This window comes from Talpa europaea (genome assembly GCF_964194135.1).
Source record: "Talpa europaea genome assembly, chromosome: 7".
Classification (NCBI taxonomy): Eukaryota; Metazoa; Chordata; class Mammalia; order Eulipotyphla; family Talpidae; genus Talpa; species Talpa europaea.
In genome coordinates, this window is record NC_140074.1 from 115,327,162 (window position 1) to 115,346,472 (window position 19,311).

The 19,311-nt window shown below is 57.4% G+C and overlaps 1 protein-coding gene across 30 annotated transcripts in view; it reads right to left on the reverse strand.

The window, feature by feature from the left end:
* CACNA1G (calcium voltage-gated channel subunit alpha1 G) overlaps positions 1-19,311 on the reverse strand; it is a gene marked incomplete at its 3' end in the record, with an annotated part of 52,423 nt that overhangs the window by 17,054 nt on the left and 16,058 nt on the right. For 20 of the 30 annotated variants that reach the window (XM_084238851.1, XM_084238845.1, XM_084238850.1 and 17 more), the window contains exons 9-23: positions 14,291-14,442; positions 13,355-13,540; positions 13,143-13,257; positions 12,905-13,060; positions 10,146-10,214; positions 8,596-8,680; positions 8,318-8,511; positions 7,110-7,541; positions 6,170-6,270; positions 5,828-5,951; positions 4,102-4,170; positions 3,796-3,980; positions 2,795-2,921; positions 1,172-1,297; positions 534-623 (exon numbers count right to left, since the gene is read on the reverse strand). In XM_084238851.1, the coding sequence (XP_084094977.1) occupies positions 534-623; positions 1,172-1,297; positions 2,795-2,921; positions 3,796-3,980; positions 4,102-4,170; positions 5,828-5,951; positions 6,170-6,270; positions 7,110-7,541; positions 8,318-8,511; positions 8,596-8,680; positions 10,146-10,214; positions 12,905-13,060; positions 13,143-13,257; positions 13,355-13,540; positions 14,291-14,442 (2,211 nt within the window). The remainder of the gene's footprint in view (positions 1-533; positions 624-1,171; positions 1,298-2,794; positions 2,922-3,795; positions 3,981-4,101; positions 4,171-5,827; positions 5,952-6,169; positions 6,271-7,109; positions 7,542-8,317; positions 8,512-8,595; positions 8,681-10,145; positions 10,215-12,904; positions 13,061-13,142; positions 13,258-13,354; positions 13,541-14,290; positions 14,443-19,311) is intronic. The other 10 variants (XM_084238848.1, XM_084238852.1, XM_084238849.1 and 7 more) reach the window with 1 other exon arrangement.

The window sequence follows — 19,311 nt, forward strand, 5'->3', positions numbered from 1 at the left end:
GGTGGAGGCATCAGCCCGAGGGTGACAGGCTCAGGTGCTTCCCCACTGTCTGGGTTCCTTAAGACAGGGCCTGCATACTCATTAGCTAGTAGGCAATGTAAAGAAATGATGTCTTTTGGTGATAGGCAGGAGGGAGGAGTGGAGACTATGGCAAAGTGGAGAGTTCTCTCCAAAAGGGGCAGCTGCTTCTTTGTTCCAGCAGATTCTTGCCCTGAGGGGATGTAAGTCCAATGTCCTCAAATCTTTGGACTTCTCCTGAGAAGACCCAAATCTCGATTTTCATGTGAAATTCACCAATTTTTAAATGTTTCTCACTAATTCAAAAAACATTTAAACATGTTGCAAGCCAATAAAGCTGGCCCAGATTTGACCCTCAGGCTACCAGCTATAGCCTCTGCTGTACGAGGTGATGCCTCTGATTTTGCCAAAGTGTCTTGCTCTCTTTCTGTCCAGTGCTTGTGTGGTCATGCATGGTGTCAACACATGCTGAGGACCTGGGCCCAAAGATGGCTCCTGCCCACCCTCGGCCCTACCTGTTGGTCTACACCCACAGCATCCAGCCCGTCGTACATGATGTCCACCCAGCCGTCCTTGGAGGCCAGCACGAACAGGGACATCAGGGCCTGAGGCAGAGAGGGGAGGAGGCGACCATCTGAAACTAGGATGTATGACCAAAACACCTACCACCTCCCCCAAAGCACATCTTGGCAGCAGCTCAAGGAACCCCAACCCTGCAGAGGTCAGGCTAGAGTCACACTTGAAGCCCCAGGAGAACAAACTTTTTCAGGCCTCTGTGGTGGTTTAAAGTCTGAGGAGTCAAGGGAAATAATCAGATCCTCTGATCTCAACCAGGTAGAGCAAGGGACCCCAGAAGTCAAATCCAGGGTAGGTTTGGGAAACAGACCAACAAAACTGAGCAAGCTACTTAATTTTCTACATCTCTCTGCTTCTGTGGTTGTGGAATAAGAAAAAGAATGGTCTTGACAACATGCTGGCTCCCCATACCGGGCTAAGCCACTGTTAGCTCATTGCATCCTTAGGACAGGCCCCACGAAGATACCACTGATGAAGCTGAGGCCCTGGCAGGCCAGTTGCCCTGCATGCATCAGTGAGGACAGACCTGTGTCTTCCCCAGATCCTGCCACCACCTCTACCCTGGAGCCTGGCTCACCTGGCCAAGGTTGTCGAAGTTGTACTTGTGCCGGACCCACCGGTAGCTGGCCTCCGCACAGTCGGACTTGTTGGTGATATTCCTGGTATCCTCGCCCTGGCACACGAAGAACTTCCCTTTGAAGAGCTGGACACACACACACAGCCAGAGACAGAAACACGTGAGCAGAGGCCACAGGCAGCCCACTATGTCACAATCCCCTCAGCCCCCAAGGGCCCTGGAGCCCAAGAGCTCCTGACACAGCCTTGGTGAGGGTGAGTGCTGAGTCAAGTGAGGGAGCTGCCAGGAGCCCCCCCTGCAGGCACCTCCCCTGCAGGCACCCCTTCTGGGCTCCTTGAAGCAGGCCTAGAGAGGGGAGGAGAGGTACTGGGGCTGACACTGGGGAAGGGAGAGAGAGGCCTTTCTACAAAGGGAAAGGTGAGTGGTTCTAGCAGTCTTGGCGTCATCTGTGAGTGTGGTAGAAAGGCAAACTCTCAGCACCCCAGACCCACTGAATCACTCTGGCCTAGGGGCTGCCGATCTGGTTGAAGGGTAGATGTGGTCTAGGTATTACCAAACCCACTTTATAGTTGGGAAAACTGAGGCTCGGGAAGTTGGTTGACTTGCTCATGCCACAGAACCAGCAAGTGGCAGAAAGGGGGCTCAAACTGAAAGCTCATGCCAGACAGTTGGGGCTATGACCGTGGGTGGGGAAGGGATCTGAGGGCCAGGAGGCCCAGGGCGCCTCAGCAAACCCTCGGGATAGACTTAAATCCACAGGGAAGCCCAGGAATGGGCTCAGGACTGACTCCCTCCACTCAATCAGGCTGGGAACCCAGGGACATGAAGAGGCACTGGGCATGCAGAGAGGCAGCACACAGCCTTGGCAAATGTACCCAAGTCAGGTCCCTGGGGCAAGAGAGTTCTAGGAAACCAGGAACAGCCCCCTCCTCAGGGCAGAAAGACATCCCAGGAAGCCAAAGGAAGGGGGGGTAGCCACCCAGAAGCTCCCCGCTGCTCCAACTGCCAGCTGTCTACCCTGCGGTGGAAACAGTGGTACTTGGGTGGGGGAGCCTCTGGAAGACAGCAGTGGAGGGGCTCCCAGCTCCCAGAGGCGTCTGCTGAATCCTGCAGGCAGCTCCTGCTCTTTTTCCTCCAAAGCCAAGTTCCCTCCCTGGGCTGGAGGCCAAGTTTCCCCAGCAGCCCCCACTTCCTGCCTTGTCTGGGGTCTGCACCCGCCTGCCTGCCAGCACGCCACTAACCTGGCCCAGCTGTCTGGGCCCTGGATCCCCAGGCCTGGCCTGCAGCCCACTCTGCTCAGGCAGAGAAGGAAGGGAGGGGATCCCTGAGCAGACTGTGGGCCAGCGCCAACGTCTGTGCCTCTGCAGGGAGAGGAGAGCAAGAGGCAGGCAGGACAGGCAGGCTGAGGCCAGAAGCCTCTCAGAGGTCCTGGCTCCCCTTGGAGCCCTCTTCAGGGCCTCAGTTTTCTGTGAAATGCCCAGGAGGCAAAGGGGCCCGAGAGAAGTGTCCCAGTTTATTCTTTCTGGAATAAAGGCAGCAACAGCAGTGGTAGTTCAGCCTCAGCATCCAAGGGCCCAAAGGAAGGCTGCTCCTCAGCTTCTGTGGACAGCCAGCCCCACACACCTGCACTCCCAGAATGCCAAAAATGATGAAGAAGGCACAACAGATGACCACGATGTTGCCGATGGGTTTCAGGGAGGACATCAGCGTTTCCACCACCAGCTTCAGCCCCTGTGCCCGGCTGATTACCCTGGGGAGGTGGTAAGGGGTTTAGAGGGGGTCACCGGGCTGGGACACCCTGCCCCTTCCCCGGCGGAGCCCTTGCCCACATGTATGTTGCCACCACTGCTGTCTCAACTCTGGCCCCCATCGTGGATTCTGGAGGGGTATCCTCTTGTCCTCTTGTCTCCAGAGCCCCCCTCATAATCTCTCAAACCAGGGTGCAGATGCCCCAAGCCCATGCTTCCATCTCCTCTTCGGGATGTTAAGGCTCTGCCTGATAGCACCGTGGGCAGGAGGGGAAGACTGGACTCCAGGGAGGTGTTACCCAGGGGTCATGTGTTGTGGGGACAGGGAGATACACTCACGGGGAGCATGTGGGGCAGGTGGTGAGGGTGGAGGTAGGGAGGTGATTATTAGGGCCAGGGGAGCACTGCTCATAGTTTCCAGAAAGTTCTGACTCTGGTCTTGGGGGTAGGGGGGCACCTTACTGGGGAGGTTTATCCTGAGAGGATGGTTCTCCTAGAAGTGTTGCCTGGTGGGTGATTCCCTGAGAGGGGCCTGGAGGTGGGGAAAGGAGGCTGTTATCACAGGCGGGCCTAGTGTCACCCCAGGGTACTCTCCATGGGGAGCTTCCGCGGAAGGACACCTGCCTGTGGTCCCTGCTACTGAGCTCTGGACAAGGTCAGGGTGCAGTAGCCCTGAAGGGCACGCCACGTGGGCAGTGTCACTGAAGGGGCACCCTAGAGAGACACTGTTGGGGCCATGGTTTAAGCAGAGTGAGGGCTGGGGTAGGGGGCAAGGGAGGTCACAGGCAGCAAGCAAGGTTGCGAGGGGCTCTCGTTCCATGCGGGAGCACTGGTTGTTGCAGGTGTACCTGAGGAGGACGCGGGGCAGGAGCTCACCTGAGCGGGCGCAGGGTCCGCAGCAGCCGCAGCACCCTCAGCATGCCCAGGATCTTGGTGCCACTGTCGGACACCATGGACACCAGGATGTCGATGATGGAGATGAGCACCAGCAGCCCGTCCAGCACATTCCAGCTGCTGCGTAGGTACGCCTGCTCCCCGAAGCACCAGCCTAGCGCCACCACCTGGAAAGCCACATGGACACCCCACTGTCAACTGCCACCCCCACGAGGTCCCCAGCCCTGCCCTCCACCCTCACCTGACACCAGGCGGCCCCCTGAGGAATGAGAACCCCCCTCCCATCACCTTCACTGTCATCTCCGCCAGAAACACTGCGGTGAAGATGTAATTGGAGAGGGTCAGGAAGATGCGTTCCTGCAAGAGAGAGCAGGCAGGTGTTGCCCACCAGGAACCCCTACTCTGCAAACAAGCTATAGAAATAATCCCTCAAAATGTAGTCTCATCTGCCTCCGGGAGCCGGGAAAGGCTTCCAACATTTGACTCAGAAAAACCTCCCTGACTCTATAGTCTCCTATGCTGTTCACCCCCTCCCCCGCACGCACACAGTCAGTGCCAAGCTCCCTGACTCCCTTGCTGTACTGTGGGCAGTCTCATGCCTGGCCCTGAACAGACCTGCCCCCACCCCAAGCAGCCTAGAGGAAAGTGACCCCCACCACAATGCTGTCATCTGAGCCCCATATCTCAAGCCCTATTCCCTGATTCCTTTCTTAAAACTGGGACAGGATTTCACTTCATCTCTGACCTCCCCCACCCCCACCCTACATTTCTGTCTTCTCCACGCACTTGCTTTCCTGCTGTGGCCCAGAAGCAGAGCCGCAGGGCAGGCTGCGGCCTGACTACAGGCTCTGCATCCCGGCACCGTATTCATGCTATGCAGAGGCTGGGGCAGGGCACCCGGGAAAGGAGGTGACCCAGTCCCCTGATATCTGAGGGCTAATTCCATCACTGGGTGGCCAAGAGAGGGGTGTAGGGAGCTGCAGAAGCTGCAGGCTGAGTGTGCGCATCAGAGAGGAACAGAGACAGGCAGGAGAGAAGCATGCACAATGACGGAGCTCAAGATGGAGGAGCTGAGCGGAAGATGGAGAGAGAAGGTCACAGTGAGCAGAGAGTTCTGGGGCAGGCCCGTGGGCAGGAGGAGATAAGGGGGTGAGTGCCCCCAGCTGCCTTTGCTCTTTCCTACACAGGCCCTGGGGGGTCCCCAGTCCTATGGTCCCTGGCACCTCTTCCTGGGTCAGCCCCTCAGCTCCTCAGGCTCTCTCCTCCTGCCTTGGCCTGGCTGGAGCCCACCCTAATGGAAAACAGAAGTCTCAGCACAATGGTGTGAAAGGCTGCGGGGGGGGGGGGGGGGGGGGGGGGAGGGGCACCTCCAACCAAGTGGCGCAAAATGCCATTAGGGAAACAGAGCCACCGCTACCCCGCCCTTCTCGGACCCAAACTGTTGTCAGCGGGTTGGAGCTACGATGCCAGGCTGGGAAGAGACAGCTCCCGACCAGTGGGGCCCGTCCTGAAAAGTCTGGGCCTCTGGAAGCAGATCCAGATGCTCAGACCTCTGGCTCTCCTCCCGCCCTGAGAAGGGCTGACAGGTTCAGTCAAGCAGGTGTGACCAACGTCTCCCCTAAGTTCCTGAAAACCTTATTTGTGACCTGGCAGACCCAAGAGGAGCAAAGGGTGCCTTCCCTCTTCAGCTCTGCATCGTGCATGTAGCAGGGCCTCTGCATCATGTCTGGGTGAGGGTCTCCCCCATGGGTGCATAGGCCTGGGTGGGCCTTTGTGGTGTGGGACAGAGCCACTTTCACCCAGGTAGGGAGCATGGTCCACTCCCCCAGCTGGGCTGGTGCATCACACAGGGAAATGGAGGCAGGAGAGTGCGCCAGTCACAAGGGTGGGAGTCAGGGAGTGGCTCTCCCCCCTATCCGAACCCTCCCACTTTGCACCTCTCTGAGTGCTAACCCTGAGGGTCCTGGCACTGAGCAGGCACTCAACAGCCACCTGTTTGGTCCCGGTGACTCACAGCGCTGTGGGGGTCGATCTTGGGGCGCTCCATGGCGATGGTGATACAGTTGAGGAAGATGATGACGAGGACCACATGGTCAAACATCTTGTGGGTGATGATCCGGTGACACAGGAGGCGGAACCTGCTCGGAGACAGGCAGAGGCTGAGTGGGAGGCAGGAGAGAGCGGGAGTATCGCCTGGCAGGAGGACCTATCCTGAGTCCTCCTAACCTGAGGCCCTGCCCTCACACTTCCATATCTGGGGGCCCTGCTAGCACCTCTGAGATGGTGTCATGGGGTGGTAATTTCCCAGGAGAAAGAGAGGCCAGGATACAGGCCAGGGCCACCCACCCCCGCTTACCTTGACTGAGGAGGGAAGATGTAGGCAGACCAAGAGTCTCGCTCACGGCAGCAGGCTGGGAGCCGGGCTCGAATCCATGCTCTTATCCGTTCCCCCTTGCTCTATGGAAGGATCACAAGGCTGTAAGCAGGGCCAGGCCTCCAGTTTCTCCACCCCCTTGCTCCTTCTAAGCAATTCCATGAGCCTCACTCCATGAACCCAACACTCTGCCCAGCTCCCCAGCTCCATCTAAGGCCCCTGTCATCCCCAGAGCATCTTTTCCTCCACCCCTCCTCTCCTCCCCAAGGCTCTTCACTCTATTACCATCTCTTCCTCCAGCCCAGCACCCCCTGCCCCCCTCCTTCCCTTCCCACTGGGCTTGGAAGTCCCATCAATTATCAAACATTGTACCCATCACAACTGTCTGTTCAAAGACACACCTGGGACAGAGGACACTGACTCCTCCTCACAGGCTAGCCCCGAGCTTCCAGGCCCCTGGGCCCTGCCCACAGGGTTAAAGGGGATGGCAGGGGGTTGGGGGCTGGGGGCGAGGTGAATGGGTAAGGATGGGGGTGAAGTCAGGGCTTGTGATGAGGTGGAGATGAGAGAAGGGGACAGGAAGGGCATCAATTTGGAGAATGAGTGATGGGTCTTTCTGAGTCACAGGGGGAGGGCCATGAAAGATTCATACACATCTGCCCAAAGCCATTCATATCCAGGAGGGCCGCAGAGCCGAAGCCCCAGGCATGATAGGATCTGGGGCTCTCAGGGCGGGCCAAGGGAGAAAGGGGCTCTTTGGAGCTCAGCTGCAAGGATCACCTGGAGATCTCTTGGGCATGATGGTAACTCCTTGAATGCCATAAAGCTGGGAGAGGGGTTGTCCAGCCCTGGGCCAGGCTGGATATGGCTTCCCTCCCTCATGGTCAAGGGTGAAGGGTTGCTGGACCCGCAGGGGCCTCACCAGGTTGCCCTCGTCGTCACCATCGTCCCCATCCAGTGGGGGGTCATCAGGCCGCATGGTCCGGGTCAGCCGCCCCGGGGCTGACTTGCCATTGCAGCCCTGGTGCTCAGAGGCCGAGCTTCGGCCACTGGCTGTGCGGTGCAGCCCGGGCACCTGCAGAGTGTCCGGCAGGTCAAAGGAGCTCTTGGCCTCCCTCTCCAGGGAGCCCCCGTGGCGACGGTCGCTGCCCGCTGGACTGGCCCGCTCCTCTTCTGAGCTCTCCTCCTCGTCCTGGCTCTCCTGGCCCTCCCCTGACAACAGGGAACGCCGCTCCCCACTTGGGCTCCTCCGCTTCAGGCTGGGGGCACGGCCCAAGCTGTTCCGGCTGGAGCGCCTGCTGGCCCAGCTGCTTGCCGCGCTCCAGGGGCTGTGCGGGGAGCTGCGGGTGCTCGGCTGGGGGCGAGGAGAGGAGAGGGTGGTCTCAGCCAGGACCTGTCAGCCCTGAGACCCCCTCACAGGTCCCCTGCCTGCTGTGAGCCTCCCTGGCATCAAACCAGATGTGGAGGGCTCAGGTCCTGGCTCACTATAGCTGTGCTGTGTGACCATGGACAAATTACTAAACCTTTCTGTGCCTGTCTTCTAGCGTGAAGTAGAATGACACAAGCACCTACTCCTCGTTTAGCTGGGAGGCAGTATACAATAACGGTGAGAACGTGGGCCCAACGCCAGCCCCCTGGATTAAAGGTCTTGTTCTGTCACCTATTTACTGGAGGGTTTTCCACATAGCACTCTGGAAATCTGAGACCTAGTTCCCCATCTGTAAAATGGAGATAATAATGGTACCTACCGCGTAGGGCTGCTATGGATTAAATGCATTTAGGAAACTTATGAGTCGTGTCTAGAACAGTGTCTGGCACAGACTCAGTAACTGGATGGGGTTTGTCATAACTATGGTGAGGTATTAAGAAGGTAGCGTCCTCCATTTTACAGAGGGGGCTCAGAGGTTGAGTCTCACTTGGTTAGGAACTGAAGAAACAGGACTAGAACCCTGTTCTTTTGCCTCCAAGCCTATAGCACTTCCACCTGCCGGCATTACTGTCCTCATAGATACCCCCCACCCCCTGCTGAGGCTTGTCCAGCCCATGGCACAAAGGCATCCTTGGGCCTGCCCCACCTCTGTCCTCACACCCCTCCAGACTCAGTAAGTCTCCCTCCGTCAGACCCCTTACCGGTGACTTCATCTCGTGGGCTGCCCCAGGCTCGGCTGACCCGCTGCTGCTGGTGCGGCGGGAACCAGGGCCCAGAGGCTCAGCCAGGCCAGTGCTGGAGCTTTTGGGCAGGGACATGGGTGTGGCAGCTGTGTGGATGATAAGAGGTGGCAACAGGCTCCTCTGCAGCTCCGGGTGCTCTCCCAGGGACACCACTGCAAGGGGAGCAAGGGAGAGATCCTGAGTCCACATAGGGCAGGCCCATGACCAGGGGCTGCATCCCTGAGACAGATACTTACAGGCCAAGCGCTTCTTCCTGTCCCCATCGCCATCCAGGCTGGGTGAGAAGAAATCTGGATCAGACTCAGACTTGGTGGCATCTCCCTAGGGTGGGGAGCAGTGGGTCGTCAGAGATCTGGCCAGGCAGGGCTGGGTGGGATGAACTATCTCCCTGTCTACACACACACACACACACACACACACACATACACACACACACTCACACACACACACACACGCATACTACATAGAGGCCACAGGAACCAGCAACCACGGCACGAGGCATGCACCGGCGCAGGCCAGACCACCCAGGCTTGGGGCCCAGGGCTCCTGACACCTCTGCCCCCCCACCAGCCACACCTAAGAGAAGACCAAACCCAGAGCCTACAGCACAACCAGCCTGGCTAGAGTTGGCTCCAAGAATGGCTAAGGGGAAGGGTCAGCAGGTAGGTGGGCCGGTGGCATGGGCTGCAGGGAGCTGGGGACCTAACTAGAGCCTTAATTCCCAAGGTCATTATGCCCTGTGCTTTCCCTCTGTGGCTACCCCACTCAGTCTCAGACATGAGGACCCTGGAAGGAAATTGAAAGACCCCAGACTAGCAACTCAGCCCAAGGATGCCACTTTAGTCCCTCTGCTGTTTCTCTGCAGCTTCCCAACCCCCCTGTCCTGGCCCCATTTTTACCTCTCTCCCTGTCTCTGGGACAGTTTTTCCTTTCTTCTTAGCAGGTCAGTAGGTTCCCCAGTAATTACATACTTCTCCTTAAGAAGTTATTAAAAAATACTTGATTGCTACTTTTGATAAGGACATAAATATTGCGTAATTGGCATCTCAGGGGATCATTTTCATTAACTCAGTTTACATCCCTAACGAGGCCTTTAATTATCAAGTGGGATCTCCAGGGGGCTGCTCGGGATGCGCAGTACTATGGGGTCCCGCAGGAATCCTGGCTTCGCCCTGAATTCCAGTGCCAGTGCAGGAAACAGCAGGGCACAGGCTGTGGGGACCAGAGGAGGAGCTCACCCTGAAATATCTGTTGGACCTCCTGAGTGGTTAAGGGGCCAGAGACTGGGAAGCGGATTTAAAAATCTGATAATGAGGCACCACCTCCGCATCCTTCTCCAAAGACTTGTCCTGAGCTGAGACAGCTTGTGGGGACCCCAACGGGGGCTCAGGGCTAGGGGGAGGGGAGAGAGGGGGGATGGGGGCCACGGATTGATATTCTGCCGAGGCGGGACACTTCAGACTCCTGGGGACCTCAGCATAGGCACGCACACGAGACGTGCACACAGAGGATTCTAAGTCCCTTCCTGCTCCCCCCAGTCACTGGTCTGACAGCGATGGGGACGGTGCCCCTTGCGGGTTGATGGGGGCAGAGGCAAGAGGGACCTCGAGGTCCTCGAGGGGGAAGGGACTTAAAATCGAAGCAAACCTCACGACATCAATGACCACCATGGCTACCACAGTTGCACAGTAGCTGAGCGTCAACACGAGCACAGAGACACGGAGGCGGAGTGGAGGTGCACGGGGCTCGGGGCAGGGGGCATGCCGGCTCATGACCGAGTACCTACCCCCTGGGAGTCGACAGGCAGCTGAATACAGCTTAACTGTCCACTCGCATCTTCCTGTTTGCTGATTTCCTACAGGGAGAGGGGGAGGCAGGGGACGGGCGCTGGTCACAGGCGCTCGGGCTTTCAAACATCAGCAGTGTCCAAAGAGGATGAAGAAAAAGAGGGGAGCGAACCGGACAGCAGGGGGGGTGGGGGAGAAAGAGGACAGAATGGCCTTCCAGAATTCAACCACAGGCCCTCAGGCCAGAAGGAATCTGAAGGGTGAGGGCAGGGGCCACAAAGATGGGGACAAGGGCAGTAAAAGAGATGGAGCCCCCACTAACCCCAACAGCATTCACTGAGGGTATGCCAGGCGCCACGGAACTGCTTCATTCACACTAGCTGGATTCTCGGCAAGGTGGCAAGTAGCTACCGCTAGCACCTTCTCAGAGGAGGCCCCTGAGGTAGGAGAAGTTAAGAAACCACCCCAAGTCATACAGAGTGTAAGAGGTGCATGGTGTCTTGACCTGAAGCTCCAGCTCACCTCTCCCTGCCTGCAAGGTGGCGGGCATGGGAATGGGCACACGTGGGGAGGAGAACTGAATGGAAGTCAGAGGCCAAGGAAGAGACAAAAGACCAGCAGCAAGAACAGGTCTCCTGACCCCCATGTGTGCGGCCGAGTCCCTCCAAGTCTGAACTGTCCGACTGGGATGGGATGTGACAAGTAATGCTGGGATGACTGCGATGATGTTGTTTCATATCAATTAATGGCCTCATGCCGGGCCTGCTGCCTGTTCATTTAATTAAGCGTATGGATGATAAATATACAGGGATTCGGGGCGCTGCCCCCTGCAAGTCAGGAAATCAACAGCTGAGCAGGCCCATCCCCTGGGCCCCCCTCCTAACTCTTGGCAGGGTTACATGGCCAGTGGGGGGCCACCCTCAAGGCCTCCTGCTGATGAAACTCAGCAAAAGGTGGTGGTGGGGGGGTCCCTACTTCCCTTTGCAAAAAAGCAGGTCATCACGACAGAAAAACCAATCTCCCCCGCAGTATCATGGGGGCTCCCTCAGAGATATATGTGCAGCCCCCTGAAACTCCATACAGGAGAGCTCAGGTGCCTCTGGAGGTGTCCAGGTCACTGGCACTGAGAGACCTTGCAGGACAGGGCACAGCTGGGCCAGTGCCTCACGAGGGGACTTCAGGGCCATGACACCTCCTGGGAGGGGGGTTGATCCTGAGATCCTTTCTCCAGCCCACCCCAGACCTGGTGCATCACATCCTAAGGGAGACCCTTTCCCTGCAGGCACTTGGGCTCTGAAGGTTTAGGAGGATGTGGCCACCAGGGGCAGCCTCAGCTGGGGCAGCCACAGACCCAGAGCGGGCCAGAGTGACCAGGCTGGGCTGCAGGGCCAGGCTGCTCTCTGTTCCCACACGCAGACTTGCGGCTGCCTAGCAACCAGGCCAGCTCAGCGACACTCAATTTAACAAGGTGTTTGCTGAAAGGGCCTGGAGGTGGGGAGGGGGCTGTCTGCAGGCACCTCCAAGGCTGCCGGCTGCTGGGCAGCTGAACAGCCATTTCCCTCCAGTTTCATGGGAATTTTCTGAGGAAATCTTAGCCACCAGGAGCTGTGGTTTGGAAGGGGCTGGGGACATTACCCACTCAGCTTCTCCTCCCACAGAGCAGAGGCTAAGGGTGGTAGGCCTGTGTGGGATCACGGGGGCACCCCTTAAGCTTGCAAGCCTCCGGGAACCTCCAAATAAGTGTCCTGTCCCAGTGAGAGTGCCAGTGTCCCTCCCTCCTCTAGGAGGTCCACTCACCACCAAAGGCAGGGCCCGCCTCTCCCCTCCTCCCCATCAAGCTGCCCTCTGTGCCACCCAGGAGGGGAGGGAATACGATATCAGATAATGGCAGAATTACAACAGGAGTGGAAAAGGCATGTGCAGTGTGGGACAGAGGCACCCACACCCCACTAGCCCGGCCCGACCCGTGGGGAACAGCCCTCCTTCGCAAGGCTGGAAAAGAGTCAGAAAATAGATTTTTGTTTTTCCACCGTGTGCCGGGTATTTATAGACCAGGCCGCAGCGGGAGTTTCCATCCGGGTCACCCGGAGAGAACTGGACCAAGAGCTTCTCCTCCGCCAATCTGGAGCATTTCTAGGTTGGGTCAAGCTGCTCTGTGCCAGGTGCAAGATGCTGGGGTGGGCCTGGGGCTTGGTGGGAAGAGGGGCAGAGCTGAGAGCAAGGAGGGGGTGCAGTTCTTTGGGCACAAAAGGGGCCCTGGCATGGAGCGGGCAGGATCAATGTAAATCAATATTAATTGATGACGCTGCCTATGACGAAAGTGATGAAGCTGGGGCTGGAAATAGGACGCTCATTTCTGCCATGCCTGCTGCTAATTGGGCTCATTTCTCACCCTGGGCAGCTCAGCCCTGCCTGGGCCCTGGTGGCATCTTCATCAGCTCAGTCAGAGTTCAGATGACTTGCACACAAAATTCCCCCACTCTGGGCTCAGAGGGGCCCACTCCGAAGGCCCCGGGAGCACCTGTGCTCGGGATCCTGCGACACCCAGGCTGACACTTGTCTTGCCTGCCCTCCAGGGAAGGGTCTAGCTGCCTTTGAGGGGAACCCGGTGACCCCACTCCACCACCTGGCTCCAGCCCCCAAGTCTCCTACACCTAGACCCCCCAGCCTAGTCTGAAGGGCACTTCCTGTGGACCTCCTGGGCCAAGCTGGGCAGCCGAGTCCTCCTGGAAATGGATTGTTGCAGGCAGGGGGTTACCTCTGCCTGGAAGCCCTCCACCAGAATGGCGACGAGCAGATTAAAGAGCACGTAGTTGCCAAAGGTCATGAGGGCGATGAAATAAAGGGCAGCCCAGGACGACGTGGAGGCCATGCCATTGTAGAGCACCTTGTTCCAGTCCTCCTGGGTCAGGATCTGCAGAGAGACAAGGGGAGTCAGGGCCCTTACCAGGGGCACCCTGCCTGGCCCCTCCACCCCAGGCCTGCTACCCTCAAACCTGAAAGACGGTGACAATGGCCCAGAGCAAGGAGTCAAAGTTCTTCCGGTCCGGGAGTGTGTCCCCATCCCGCTCAGAAGCAAACTTGCAGCCGAAGAGATGCATGCCCAGGATGCTGAAGACAAAGAAGCCCCGCGGTGAGCTCAGCACCCGAGCACCCTCCGGCCCTCGGGGCCTTCTCCCAGCTGGCAGGAATGCCGTCCTGCCCTCACCTGAAGATGAAGATGAAGAGCATGAGCAGCATGCAGAAGGTGGCCACGTTGTCCATGGTCTTCATGAGCACCACGAGCTGCCGCTGCAGCGCCGGCAGGAAGCGCACCAGCTTCAGCACCCGCATCAGGCGGAAGGTCCGCAGCACCGACAGGCCGCCCCCCTGCTGGCCCACGATCTCCCACACGCTGCAAGGGGGACAGTCGCCTGAGCCCGATGCATGCTCTCCTTTCTCTTGTCCCTCCCCTTGAGAAGGCCCGCAGCACCTGCAGGCCTGGACTGTCCAGCATGACAGGAGAAAGTGGGGCACCGATAGGCCCTCGGGCGACCAGACAGGAGCCTCTGAGATGGTGAGGATCTGGGTGACAGCTCCAGCCCCTCCACCCGCTCCTCTGGGCCAGAGATCACATCCTGGCGGCAGACAGCCCTCTGCCAAAATCTGGCCAATGCAACAGCATCCAGTTATGGAATATTTGCTTTGTTCTCGTCTAATGAAATCGAAAGCCAATTCCAAAAAGCAATAAAGCCATTCTCCTGGCCCTGGGCCTAGGAGGACACAGCACTTTCCCAAGGTCTTGGAAACCCTAAAGCAAGTTGTGGTGTCCTAGACGGTTTCCAAGCACTTTGCAAGCAGGGACAGCTGGCTAGACCTCACACCTCTTCCCGGTCCTCTCCAAAGCCAACTCTCCGGCCCTTACCTACCCCATAGCCGCATAAGGCGGAGGACAAGAAGTGGGGAAAGGAGATCGCAGAGCTGCCCTGGTGGATGGAGATGTGAGGCTAAGTTCGGAGTGAGCAAGCTGGGGCTGAGGGAGAGGGTGGGGTAGAGCGTGGGGGGCAGAGAGTCCCCAACAATGGAGTGACCTTACTCCAGAACCTGCCTCCCCAGAAGGATGGGCTGAGTGACTCAGGAGAGGAGCTGTAGAGGATCGCCACACCTGATGACAACGATGACACCATCGAAGATGTTGTAGGGGTTCTTGATGTAGCCAAAGGGACCGTACACCAGCAGCTTCAGCAGCATCTCCAGGGCAAAGAGGCTGGTGAAGACGATGTTGCTGATTTCCAGGGCGTTGGTAAGCTCCTCGGGCTGGAGGGCAGGGTGGGGCGTGAAGCAGTGGTGACTTGTCCCTGAGCCCATCCTCCTACTCCTCCCCAGCATGGGGCCCCAGGGACTGGAGCAGAACAGCAAGCTTAAGGGGGCTGGGAGTGGGGAGTGGCATGTTGGATGCTCAGGCTCATGAAGGGTCCACGAGGAAAGGCACTCAGGGCAGCCAAAACCCTCCCCTTCCCAGCTCCAGGTCTTGGCTTCCCTGGAGGCCTGCGAAGTGCTCTGCGCACCTCTGGCTTGGAGCTCCTGGACTCATCGGCCCTGGGCTGCTGTGTAAGCTCAGTCAGCAAGGCCAGCAGCGCAGGATGCTGGTGATGTCAGAGGGCATAACACAGGCCTCACATGCACACCCAGTCACACGGCCACAGGAAAAGTCCTAGGTGCAACACCGCTACGCTGTGGACTTGGCCACCTTCTCATGGCACCTGTTGGCTACACTACATCCTTCCAGACACACATGTACACAAACAAGCATGCATGCGCACACACACAAATGCATTCATGCAGACACAAACGTGCTGATGGACAGAAGGGGCACCCCAAGGAGGGTCATTACAGACGAGGAGGCACCTGGAGCCTTGACCTGACACTAGGATACCTGAGTAATTCTCAGCCTATCTAATCAACATGCTGTCTGCCTTTCAGCAAGATTCTCAACCTGTGTGACCAAACATAAAGCACAGGGAAATAATTATTTTTATGCTCTGACCCAGGGTTTGGGATTGGGACCAAGGATACATCCTAGGAAGGTCATCAGAACTTATGTCAAACCATCTCATCTGCGATTCCAGTTCACTCTCTCCCCCGCCTTTCAATATTAAGTGCCTGCTGTATGCCTAGACATCCACCAGGTATTAAACGAGCTGCAAAAATATGCCAGCCCTGCTCCTTGCCTCCCAGGAGCTCAGCTTCTAGCTGGAAACAAGTTGTACACACACAAAACAGCTGAATAATCACAAGAGGCCTGAGATGCTTCTTGCCAAAATAAATTATCCAGACAGTAAATCCAGGAGTTCAGGGGCAAGAAGGTGAGGGAGGAACACACTAGGAGAGCCTTAGTGGGGAGGCAGCACTTAAAATGAACTCTGAAGGGCGGTGGGGTCTTTACAGGTCAGGAGGGGGTGAGGGTGGTGGCATCACCGTTGAGCACAAGGAATGAGCCCCACGGGGAGAAAGGGAGGGGAATGGCTGGGCTGAAGGCTGAGGATGCAGGGTAAGATGTGATTGGCTCGATGGAGCCCACTGCTCACCCAATGAGTCTTGCTCATCCAAAAGTCTGAGGTCCATGATAGACATGCAGTAAGTTTAACTTAAATACATCACCAATGAAGACCTTTGTCCATCAGTCCCCTGTTCACCGAGGTACCTCATGTGGCTGGTTGTTTGGGTTGGTCACCCAAGCCTGGAGATAGTCCCTAGGCACCACCTAATGGCCCCTACCTGTGTGGCCAACCTGGGTGTGAGGGGGAGAGGGCTAGAAGGAGGGTTTCTGACCAGCAGGTGAGGGGCATGTGAAGGTCAACGGCTACTCTCAATCCCAGCTTGGATCTTTTCAAAGGCAGAGGTGGGGACAGAGCCGGGGTCAGCGGTCAGAGCTGAGAGCCAGCTGCCAGAGTAGCTGGTGTGGCACATAGCTCATTTGTCCGGCAGATCTCAATTGAGTCTTTGCCCCCCAGATTGCTAATGGGGGATGAAGGGTGTTGCCCCCATACCTAGCAAATGGGGCCACAGAGAGACAGGACCTTGAGTCCCACCAGGTGCGGGCAGTGGGGAAAGGGCCACTGTCAGGACAGAGCCCAGAGCCCAGGGCTCTGGCCCCTCCTCACAAAGAGGACCCCCCCAGCCTGTCTCCCCAAGCTCAGCTCCCGGCTCGCTGTGCACCCTGCCAGCCACACAACACCCTTACAGCCTCACTGAACAGGGGGGCAAAGAGGGACAGAGGTGGTGAGGGAGGGAGAGCCAGGGAGTGGGAGCCAGTGCCAACCTCACTCTGACTCCGAAAATACTAGACAGTGGGGATGTGAACCCACCCAGGTGACTGCGAGGGAAGCCAGACACGTGGAAGGGTTGAATACATAATGTGTCTTTGAACATATATAACATCATATTTCACTTGAACACAGAGGATGAATACAGAACAAGCCGGCTTGAAGCACTGCTGAGGTGAACAGGTGAATTTTATGGCCTATACAGTCTACCTCGAAAGAAGCTACCAAAAAGGAAAATTAATATTTTAATATTAACCTTTTTTAAGATTTTTAAAAAAGAACGGAGCAGAGTGGCTGTGGAGATCAGGTATTTACTGCATCAGTGAATCTAAAAAGTACAGCTGCTGCCAGGCATGTCCAGGGAGGGTGTTCCCACCGCTTCCTGATGTTGCTGACGGGGCCTGGAACAATCTGCACTCAGGGAAACACCAACCAGGAGTGTCCTCAGACGGATGGGGCAGGGCTCCCCACAGCCAGCATCAGTGGTGCTCGTGGAGGGGGGCAGCAAAGTCTGGAGCCCCTGCCCAGCCTGACCAGTGGCTCCAAGGCTGGAGAAGTTGAGGGGAGGAGGGTGAGCACTCTCCTAGGCCTCCCCCTTTCCTGGCTGCACACATTTCGGGCAATGCCTCATCCCATCTGGGACTCCAGGAACCCCGTGGTCCATAGGGAAAAAACCCTCTTTCTCAGACAGCCAGGTCTGTCCAAGTTACTAAATTGGAGCTGGGAATGTTCTGCAAATACAGACAAGGACGCAGAAACACAATCTTAGCAACACAGTGGCCCCAGGGACCAGAGCCATGATCACAGCCACTGCAGCAACACCGGGGCGGGAGGGAGCCCACTGCTGCTAGTAGCCTCCCCCGGTCGCTCTGGCTAAGTACCTCCCTCCCAGGATTCAGTTCACTTCTGCCCTGCTCACAACCAAGCAGGACTCCTAGACAGTCAGCACACTGAGGCCGTCAACCATGTGGGGACCGGGCGGAGTCACACTGCTCACTTAGAGAGCTTCAGTGCCCGGTCCATCTATGCCTCCTCAGCCTCTTCCTGCGCTGCTGAGGCCACCACACACCCAGATGAACAAGCGCACGCACACACACACACACACACACACACACAGGCCCAGCAGGCAGGTACCAGCCTCCCTCACCTGCCGGGAAGTTCTTTCTCAGGTCTACACAGCCACCTCCCTCCTGTACCCAGATGGCGAGGCCTAGTGGGTGCTTCTGTGAGTTGAGATCAAGCAGCCTGAGCTTGTCTCACCCAGAGGCCCAGGCTCTTCTCTGTGCTGATACTTAGCACAAATCTCCCAACAACTCCCCTCCCTCAGCCTTTCACCTTGGAGCAACTGTGGCCCAAGTCAGCTGCTCAGTATTCCCAGCACCAGAACCTCCCTGAAGCCCATTAGCACCCCATGAACTAACTTCTCAAGTGGTCACTGTGTACAGAACACTGCTGATAAAAAGGGGGTGTTGAACCTGGACCAGAAGGCCTGCCAAATCTGAGAATTTCTACCTGTTTGACCTTGGGCAAGTCTCTTAACCTCTCTGATCCCCAGTGGCCTCTCGTGTTAAACAGAGTACCAGCACCTCCTGGCAAAGCTGCTCTGCAGAGCTGAGGGCGCTGAAGTCAGTCAAAATGCCAGGCCCAGAGCCACAAGCATGAGTCCTGTGGGCACTGACAGCAGAAGCAGGTCTTACACGTGGTAGGACAGAATCTTGAAAGGCTACAACCAAGCACCATGCTGGGGCAAACACCAGGAGCTCCCAGAAGCTCAAACCCAGCTGAGGTCAGTGGGCCATGGCGGGAGGAGATGGCAGGCCTCCTACGGAGGGCATCCCCAGCCAGGGGCAGCATGAGCAAAGGTACAGAGAGGGAATGAGCAGGGCACACTTCAGGGCTGAGAGAATCAAAGGGTCTGCTGGGTCAGAGGGTTGGTGGTCAGTGGGGAGACAAGCCTGCAAGGTCGGGAGGGTTCAGGCAGAACAGCCTTGACCCCATTCTACCACTCAACCTGGACTTGCCTCTGACCAGGATGCTGGAGGCTTGGGGGTGGAGGGAGGGTGGAGATGTGCAAAACGTTGTATTAAGAAGATTAATCTGGCTGCAGTGGTGGCAGCATGCAGACGCCTTGGAGAGATGGAGAGACGGAGACCAATTAGGGGATACTGCAGCGGTCCAGGCAGGAGGCCTGAGCACCGGCTCCGTAGAGAGTGACGTGTCTTGCACAGGGAAGAGCAAGAGGGGGTGGGCGAGTAGGGCCAGAGCTGAGCAGGGCAGCCCTGCCCCAGCACCTATTCACCCCTGCATCTCATCTCCCACCTGTCCCACTGGCCCTGACATCTCTGCTCCCCAATTCTGACTCCTCCACCCACTTCACCTCTGCTTTCGAATGTCCTTCCTGCTGCCCCACATACCCAGGAGAGGAGGTCCAGGAGGGCCACTGGGTCAGTGGGAGGTGAATCTTTAAAGAGGTGTGGGAAGTCAGGGGACAGCTGGGTGGCAGGAGGTTTCCAGGAAATCCAGGGTCCTCATAATCTAGATCATGGCCTTGCTCTTCACCGTGGCAGCTCTCCATCTTGGAACTGAGCCTCTCTGAGCATATCTCCTTCCAGCCCCCTCACGCCACTGGGCATTGTGCCTCAGGGCCTCCTAACCAGAAGCATTGCCAAGGGGTAGCTCAAGCCCTTCCCCACAATCTCCCCCCAGGTCCCCAAAGCCACCCATGTAATCATGCAATCTAAAGTAGGTGCCAGGCACCCACAGTGTCCGCTCTGCTTGGAGATGGCAATACCAAACTCTTGCCACTTAAAATTTGGGAACTCCAGTCCCTACCTCCCACTCACTAGGACACCCTCTCAGC